This window comes from Chiloscyllium plagiosum, chromosome 8, assembly GCF_004010195.1.
Source record: "Chiloscyllium plagiosum isolate BGI_BamShark_2017 chromosome 8, ASM401019v2, whole genome shotgun sequence".
NCBI classification, from domain to species: domain Eukaryota; kingdom Metazoa; phylum Chordata; class Chondrichthyes; order Orectolobiformes; family Hemiscylliidae; genus Chiloscyllium; species Chiloscyllium plagiosum.
Genome location: NC_057717.1, coordinates 95,112,355 through 95,122,092, shown reverse-complemented (window position 1 = coordinate 95,122,092; position 9,738 = coordinate 95,112,355). Strand labels below are relative to the sequence as shown.

Here is a 9,738-nt window from a genome sequence, read left to right as displayed (position 1 = left end):
ACCGCAAGAAATGCAAAACTTGCGCCTACACCTTCCCCCTCACTTCCCTCCAAGGCCCCAAGGGATCCTTCCATACCCGTCACAAATTCACCTGCACCTCCACACACATCATTTACTGCATCCGCTGCACCCGATGTGGCCTCCTGTACATTGGGGAGACAAGCCGTCTACTTGCAGAACGTTTCAGAGAACACCTCTGGGACACCCGCACCAACCAACCCAACCACCCCGTGGCTGAACACTTTAACTCCCCCTCCCACTCCGCCAAGGACATGCAGGTCCTTGGACTCCTCCATCACCAGACCATGGTCACATGACACCTGGAGGAAGAGCGCCTCATCTTCCGCTTAGGAACCCTCCAACCACAAGGGATGCATCCAGATTTCTCCAGCTTCCTCATTTCCCCTCCCCCCCACCTTATCTCAGTCCCAACCCTCGGACTCAGCACCGCCTTCTTGACCTGCAATCTCCTTGCCGACCTCTCCGTCCCCAACCCTTCTCCGGCCTGTCACCCTCACCTTAACCTCCTTCCACCTATCGCATTCCCAACGCCCCTCCCTCAAGTCCCTCCTCCCTACCTTTTGTCTTAGCCTGCTTGGCACACCCTCCTCATTCCTGAAGAAGGGCTTATGCCCGAAACGTCGATTCTCCTGCTCCTTGGATGCTGCCTGACCTGCTGCGCTTTTCCAGCAACACAGTTTTCAGACTTATGAACACTCATACTTACAAACCTGTCTCATTTGGGGATGTAATGTTGAAGACACGCGATATGAACATTTCCTGTACTCACAAATGGTTTCTTTATTTTCACCTGCATTGTGTTCTGACGAGCATACACATCGAGTTGTAAACAGACTACAGAACTGAACCTGGTCATAACCAGAGGACTGCCTGTAAAAAGGAATGTATAATTAATGAACGAGTTTACATGAATGAGAGTTTTTGTCTCGAGGCGAGTAAACAGACTAGGAAGATACCCGGCTCTACATGCCCACCTGCAAAGTCTGGAATTTCGTTGCCAGGATGTGTGTGGACTGTAGTTGGGTTAGTTGATGCCAGAAAGGGTTCAGGCCATAGGGGCTTCCAGGTGGACTGTATAAAAGATCCACAGCAATGCTCTGGGACTTGTCCTAGTTTGCATGAGAAAACGTAAGGCCCTGTCACCCTCACATTCGCTTACCTCCTGTACACGTCATGATGTCAAGCTATGCCTCCCCCCACCAACCCAATGGCCCCTGTTCCAGACTATTACATCCCACTCCTCCATGGTATCCATGACAGGCTATTCTCCTCCACCGATCTCCTCATGGACCCTCCACCCATGCCAGGCTAGGATACACCTATATAGGAGAAAGTGAGGACTGGAGATCAGAGTGGAGAGTGTGGCACTGGAAAAGCACAGCAGGTGAGGAGCAGGAGAATTAAGGTTTCGGGCATACCTTTCTGATGAAGGGCTTATGCCTGAAATGGCGATTCTTCTCCTCCTCAGATGCTGCCTGACCTGCTGTGCTTTTCCAATACTGCACTCTCTACCACTATATACAGCACATTGATCCACCTTATACTGTATAAACCAATTAATCCTGTGGTGACAAAAAAAAATTGTTTTTAGCAAAAAAAAGCAATTCATTTATTTATAATTTCCCACCTTTTTGAAAAAAAGACCTTCTGTCAGACCAATAAAAAATCAATCATTGAGGCCATTCAGAATATCAATAGCAGAAATTGTCAGTACTCAAAACCTCTTAATCTTCTTGAAGTAAGTATTGTGTAATTGACAGCAGAGATCAGAGAAGCAGAGCTATTAAGCAGTGTTTTCCCTACGGCTGAACTATTTCAAGCAATTTCTTCGTTGTCTGTGCTCCCAGCCATGTCTTGTTATGCATACTTAGCAGTGGAGCCGGACAGATTGTGAGCATTTGATGCGTGCACTTACCTGACCAAACACACACCCTCAAAAGACACTCCTGAAAATCAGAATGCCTTAAAGTGTGTTCAGGAATTCTGGAATCGGGACTTGCCTGCCATTTATAAAGTTCCTGATTCAGCAGAATCCAGGCCAGTGTCTTCAATGGACACTGAAGCAGCATTCCTCAGCTTCATATCTGTACGATAGCTCCAGCGACCTGCGCAGGGTGATTCCTATACCGTTGCTGGTCGCGGCATTGAAGTCTGGTTCTGGATGTCGCTGCCACACACAGACCTCAGAGGTCCATGCAGCCAAAATAAAATGATAGAAAACACTGCTCTGGAGATCTGCCTATGGATGGGTTAGCATGGAGGCCATAAGGGGAAAGGGTGGGAGCATGGCTTGAACCTGCTTAGGGGTATAAAGGCTCGTGGGATGTATGGAGGATTATATGTTGGAATGACGGCATGAGAGGCCATAGGTGATGGGTGAGGGCAGAGATGGTATTGCTGGGACATGGAAGAGTGCGTAGGGAGGAAGGAGTGTAAGTGGTATGTTGGGACATGGGATGAGTTAACCGGGATAGGAGATCGGGAGTGTCAGGAGGAGGAGGAGGAGGTGGGAGTCAGTATGAATGGGACATGGGGAATGTGTTGGGATGAGGGGTTGTGAGGTGGTATGGAAGGGTCTTAGGGATTATAGAGATGTACAGCACTAAAACAGACCTTTCAGTCCAACTCGTCCATGCTGACCAGATATCCCATCCCAATCTAGTCCCACCTGCCAGCACCCGGCCCATATCCCTCCAAACCCTTCTTAATCAAATACCCATCCAGATGCCTTTTAATGTTGCAATTGTACCAGCCTCCACCACTTCCTCTGGCAGCTCATTCTAAACACGTACCACCTTCTGCATGAAAAAGGTGCCCCTTAGGTTTCTTTTATATTTTTCCCCTCTCACCCTAAACCTGTGCCCTCTAGTACTGGACTCCCACACCCCAGGGAAAATATCTTGTCTATTTACCCTATCCATGCCCCTCATGAAATTATAAACTTCTATAAGGTCACCCCTCAGCCTCTGATGCTCCAGGGAAAACAGCCCCAGCCTACTCAGCCTCTCCCGATGGCTCAAATCCTCCAACCCTGGTAACATCCTTGTAAATCTTTTCTGAATCCTTTCAAGTTTCACAACATTTGATAGGATTGTATGGCAAGTGAGTTGATATGGATGGTGCATGGGGATTAATTGGGGACAATGGGGTGTAAGTTAGTATGGATGTGTAATGGAGACTTTGTAGGGAGGAAGGAGTGTGAGTTGGAATGGACAGGACATGGCACAATTATGTGACGAGATGTGTGTGTGAGGAATGTGACTTGCAAAGTTTTTCTCTTTTATTGTAATTTTAATAGTTGTAATGAAGTCCTGAATCACAAAGGTGAGCCTTTGCATAGTCTGACTTTGCACCCAACAATCACTCCTGGATAGGGTAAATAGACAAAGTCTTTTCCCTGGGGTGGGGATGTCCAGAACTAGAGGGCATAGGTTTAGGGTGAGAGGAGAAAGATATAAAAGAGACCTAAGGGGCAACACAGAGAGAGGGTGGTGTGTGTGTGAAATGAGCTGCCAGAGAAAGTGGCGGAGGCTGGTGCAATTGCAACATTTAAAAGGGATATGGGCCAGGTGCTGGCAGGTGGGAGCAGAATGGGTTGGGACATCTGGTTGGCATGAATGGGTTGGACTGAAGGGTCCGTTTCCGTGCAGTACATCTCTCTGACTCTATGACTGTCCTGTTCCCTCTGACCTTTTTAAGGGGTCCACTCGGCCCAACCCCTGAAAATGTCACTAGTTTGTAAAAGCAGGTAAATGTGTGAAAATCCAGTTATTTTGCCTGTAGAGTCATAGAGTCATACAGCATGGAAACAGACTCTTTGGTCCAACCAGTCCATGCTGAACATAATCCCATATTAGACTAGTCCCATCTGCCTGCTACTGGCCCATAGCCCTCCAAACCTTTCTTATTCATATACTTATCCAAATGTGTTTTAAAGGTTGTAATTATACTCACATCCACCACTTCCTCAGGACGTTCATTCCACACATAAATCACCTTCGGTGTAAAGAATTTGCCCGTCATGTCTTTTTAAAATCTTTCTCCTCTCACCTTAAAGATGTGTCGTCGAGTCTTGGAATCCCCACCCTCGGAAAAAGACAACTACCGTTAATTCTCTCTATACCCCTCGTTATTTTACAAACTTCTGTAAGGTCGCCTGTCAACCTCCTACACTCCAATGGAAAGTAGTCGTAGCCTCTCTAGCCATTCTTTACTAATCAACCTTCCATACTCTGCAAAATCCTGGTAAATAGCTTCGGATCTCTCTCCAGCTTAAGGTCCTATTGAAGCAGCTTCCTATTATCCTGGACGCTCTACTTTGTAGCATAATGTAAGTGTGGAGAAGCACAAGGTTTATTAGGGTACAATCATTCCTTAACTCATTACTGACACCTCTTGCAATCTGTGCGATAGTTGATCCTGTTCCCATTGTTCTTCAATCTAAGATAGTAAAAGAGGAGTGATGCTGGTAAAAGACTAACTGTGACACACAAGAGTGTACTGTGACTCAGGCAGAACATTCACACTGAATCGTGAGGCATAAATAGTGAAATTGGCCAATGACGTAGCTTGGTGTGACCTTTCTTTGTATGTTTCTAAATCTGTTCATTCGAGTTGTATGTATATTATTGGAGCCACATTCACTGCTGTTCCCTCCTTGTTTTAGAACAAATATGATTCTACAAGAGGTAGAGGAAAAGGGATGCAGAGCAAATGGATCACAGGATGGAGACAATTTCTTGTTTCCACTTTCTCAGGTTCGTTGCATGGGTTTGAACATTGTGTTCTTCACAGAATTTCAATTTGTCTTTTTTGAGTCCAAACGTACATATATAAAAATATATACCCACCCATCTGAGAAAAGAGAATTAGTTTGTGAAACAAACATAGAGTTTGCTGGAACAGCTCAGCGGGTCTGGTAGCATCTATGGAGAGAAATCAGAGTTAATGTTTCGGGTCGAGTGATCCTTCTCCAGAAGCAACAGATGTGGAATGTAAACAAAATTAACAATTTCTGGTCACTGCAATACATCACAGTTAATGTAGCACTGATGAAGAAAAACTGTTAAGTGCTTTAGATATAGACACCATGGATATATGTTTCTAATGCTGTTATCTACCACTTTGTTAATCATACTTGAAGTTCCAAGTAACTTTAATCATGATGAATGATCACTTGTTTGGGGCTGCTGGTTGTTGACTTTATAGTGGGGATCCGGTATCTCTTGGGCATATGCTTTACATTTACTTTTGCTCAAAACTTTCCTCAGTCTTTTACAAAAGTATACAGCATATTATTCTTCCCCTGACTTTCCAAGCTGAGCTCTAGTGATTGTTCATGCTGTTATCAGTCATAAGATAAAGTAGCTGCAGTACGCCTACAGGCCCATCGAACCTACTCCACATTCAGTAACATCATGGCTGATCCGATTATGGCCTCAACTCCACATTCTTGCTGGGGCCCTGTAACCCTTAGATCAAAAATATGACCAAATCAGCATTAAAGATGCATTCATTATGCCAGTCTCTATTGTTCTCTGGGAAAGAGAATTCAAACAATGATGACTATGTATAATTCCTCATCTCTATATTAAATGGGAGATCCTTTAATTTTTAACTGCCCCTTAGTTATAGATTCCCCATGAAATGTCTTTTCAGCTTCTCTCCTGCTATATACCCCTCAGAACCCATATTTCATTGCAACTACTTATCACTCTTCGAAGCTCTGATGATCACAGGCCCCACCGACACCTCCTGTCTGATTTGCTGTCAGAGTCAAAATTCGACAGGTCAGAATCTGGGATGGCTGTTTCCTATGTTGAGGCTTTTGCAACTGACTGATGGATTAGGAATGCAAGGTCAGCATCAAAACGTCCCACAAATTGCCCATGCTACTACACTGGTTGGTTCACCCTTAGAAACATACAAAGAAAGGTTACTCCAAGCAATGTCATGGACCAATTTCATTATTTATGTCGCATGATTCAGTGTGAATGTTCTGCCTGAATCACGGTACACTCTTGTGTGTCACAGTTCTGCAGGGTTGAAAACTTCAACTTCCCTGGTGTAAATCTGCCACAGAGATATACAAAATTTCTCAACTTACAAACATACAAATTAGGAGAGAGGAAAGGTGACTCAGTTCCTCAGCCATTCAATAAGGTCTAATTACATGTGTGCCATAAGGATCGGTTCTGGGTCCACTGCTTTTCGGCATTTATATAAATTATTTGGATGTGAACTTAGGAGGCATAGTTAGTAAGTTTGCAGATGACACCAAAATTGGAGGTGTAGTGGACAGCGAAGAAGATTACCTCAAAGGAGAATGGGATCTTGATCAGATGGGCCAATGGGCTGAGGAGTGGCAGATGGAGTTTAATTTAGATAAATGTGAGGTGCTGCATTTTGGAAAGGCAAATCTTAGCAGGACTTATACACTTAATGGTAGGGTCCTAGGGAGTGTTGCTGAACCAGGAGACCTTGGACTGCAGGTTCCTAGCTCCTTCAAAGTTGAGTGTCAGGTAAATAGGATAGTGAAGAAGGTGTCAGAGTGTTGGGAGGTCATATTGCGGCTGTACAGGACATTGGTTCGGCTACTTTTGGAATATTGTGTGCAGTTCTGGTCTCCTTCCTATTGGAAGGATGTTGTGAAACTTGAAAGAGTTCAGAAAATATTTACAAGGATGTTGCCAAAGTTGGAAGATTTGAGCTATAGGGAGAGGCTGAATAGGCTGGAACTGTTTTCCCTGGAGCATCAGAGGCTGAGGGGTGACCTTAGAGAATTTTATAATTTCATGAGGGGCATGGATAGGGTAAGTAGACAAGGTATTTTCCCTGGGGTGTGGGAGTCCAGAACTAGTGGGCACAGGTTTAGGGTGAGAGAGGAAAGATATAAAAGAGACCTTAGGGGCATCTTTTTCACACAGGGGGTGGTCCATGTATAGAATGAGCTGCCAGAGGCAGTGGTGGAGACTGGTACAATTGCAACATTTAAAAGGCTTTTGAATGGGTATATGAATAGGAAAGGTTTAGAGGGATATGGGCCAGATTCTGGCAAATGGGACTAGATTAATGTGGGATATCTGGTTGGCATGGACGAGTTGGACCAAAGCATTTGTTTCTGTGGTGTACATCTCTATAACTCTACTTCACATTCCTGCCAAACCACAAAAAAACTCCTCATCTTGCTTACCAAGAATCTATCTGCTGGGGCCTTTTAGGGAAGAGAGCTTCAAAGAGATGACAACCCTGTTAACAAAAAAATTCTCCTCGTTTCTGTGTAAAATGTGCAAAACCTTATTTTTAAACAGTTCTAAAATCTCCCCTAAGACAAACCATCCTGTTCACGTGCACCCTGTCAAGGCTCTTCTTCTACCAGCAGATACAAGCTTAGCCTGTCAAATCTTTCCTCATAGGCAACCCACCCATTCCAGGTATTAGTCTAGTGAACATTCTTTGATCTGCTTCCAATTAATTTACTTCCTTCCTTAAATAAGGTGATTAATCTCTCCGCTTTCATATTCAGTTCTCTTTGCAATAAACAACATTCTATTAGCTTTCCTAATTACTTGTTGTATTTGTGGAATAACCTTCTGTGATTTATGGGCAAGGAAACCCAGATACCTCTGGATCTTGGAACTCTGCAGTCTTCTCTTTTAGCTAATTTACTTCTTATTTATTCTTCCTGCCAAAATGAACAATATCACATTCTCCCACAATATACTCCATTTACAAGATATTTCCCCATTCGTCTAAGCTACCTTTGACACAAAGGTTTGAGGTGCCGTCAATGGTATTGGCGACTATTGCAAGCTGCAGTGTGACAGAGACAGGATACAGAGCTGGGCTCAGAAACGGCAAATGGAGTTCAACCTGGATAAATGCGAAGTGATGCATTTTGGAAGGTCAACTTCGATTGCTGAATGTAGGATTAAAGACAGGATTCTTGGCACTGTGGAGGAACAGAGAGATCTTGGTATTAAAGTACATAGATCCCTCAAAGTTGCCACCCAAGTGGATTGGGTTATTAAGAAAGCATATGGTGTTTTGGCTTTCATTAACAGGGGGATCGAGTTTAAGAGCCATGAGGTTTTGCTACAGCTCTACAAGTCCCTGGTGAGGTCACACTTGGAATATTGTGTCCAGTTCTGGTTGCCCTACTATAGGAGAGATAAAGAGGTTTTGGAGAAGGTGCAAAGAAGGTTTACCAGGATGCTGCCTGTACTGGAGGGCTTGCCTTATGAAGAAAGGTTGAATAAGCTTGGACTTTTCTCTCTGGAGAGAAGGAGGAAGAGAGGAGACCTGATCGAAGTGTACAAGGTAATGAGAGGAATGGATAGAGTCAATAGCCAAAGACTTTTCCCCAGGGTAGGATTGACTAGTCATAGTTTTAAGATATTAGGAGAAAAGTATAGAAGACATCAGAGGAAGGTTCTTTATGCAGAGAGTTGTGAATGCATGGAATGCGTTGCCAGCGGTGGTGGTGGAAGCGAAGTCATTTGGGACATTTAAGGGACTGCTGGACATGCCCATGGATAGCAGTGAATTGAGGGGCGCGTAGGTTAAATTATTTTACATTAGGATTAATGCTCGGCATGACATCGTGGACCAAAGGGCCTGTCCTGTGCTGTATTTTTCTACGTTCTATCTATATCACTTTGTAGCCTCCTTATGCCCCGTTCAACACTTACTTTCCAACTGCCATTGTGTCATGAGTAAATTTAGTAATTAAACCTTTGGTACCTTTATCCAATCGGTTTATATAATTACAAAATATTGTGGCCCCAGCAATGAATCCTCTTGTGCACTGCTTATTACATCTTGGCAACCAGAAAATGACTGCTTATGCTTTTTTGTTTCTGTTTCTGTTAGCTAGGCCATCATCTGTCCATGCCAAGATGTTATTCTTATCAACGACATAGGTAGGAGGAGTGCCGAGGATGTTAGACAGGCTTTCAGGGAGCTAGGTTGGAAGCTCAGAGTTAGAACGAACAGAGTTGTTGTCTCTGGTTTGTTACCCGTGCCACGTGATAGAGATTCGAGGAATAGGGAAAGAGAACACTTAAATGCGTGGCTACAGGGATGGTGCAGGAGGGAGGAATTCCGGTTTTTGGATAACTGGGGTTCTTTCTGGGGACGGTGGGACCTCTATAAACAGGATGGTCTACACCTGAACCTGAGGGGCACCAGTATCCTTGGGGGGAGGTTTGCTAGTGCTCTTGGCGGGGGTTTAAACTAACTCTGCAGGGGCATGGAAACCCAGATTGTAGCTTCAGGGTGCAAGGCCTGGAGTGTAGGGAGGTTAGGAACAAGGCCTCAATTTCCAAGGAGGGTGCCTGTAAACAGGAAAGTGGCTTGAAGTGTGTATACTTCAATGCAAGAAGTATACGAAATAAGGTAGGTGAACTTGCAGCGTGGGTTGGTACCTGGGACTCCGATGTTGTGGCTATTACGGAGACATGGCTAGAACAGGGACAGGATTGGCAGTTGCGGGTTCCAGGATTTAAATGTTTTAGTAGGGAGAGAGGTGGGGGTAAAAGAGGGGGAGGTATGACATTGCTTGTCAAAGATAGTATTACAGAGGTGGAAAGGACGATGGATGAGGACTTGCCATCTGAGGTAGTTTGGGCTGAGGTTAGGAATAGGAAAGGTGAATTTGCAACAGATATGGAAGGATCCATTGGGGCCTTGGAGGGAGGTGAGGGGGGAGGTGTGGGC

General features: G+C 44.6%; 1 protein-coding gene across 1 annotated transcript in view; it reads left to right on the top strand.

Annotated features, from left to right (window-relative positions):
- Positions 1-9,738, top strand: part of LOC122552360 — a 50,725-nt gene that overhangs the window by 31,989 nt on the left and 8,998 nt on the right. The window contains exon 4 of the mRNA XM_043695110.1: positions 4,688-4,778. Coding sequence (XP_043551045.1) covers positions 4,688-4,778 — 91 coding nt within the window. The remainder of the gene's footprint in view (positions 1-4,687; positions 4,779-9,738) is intronic.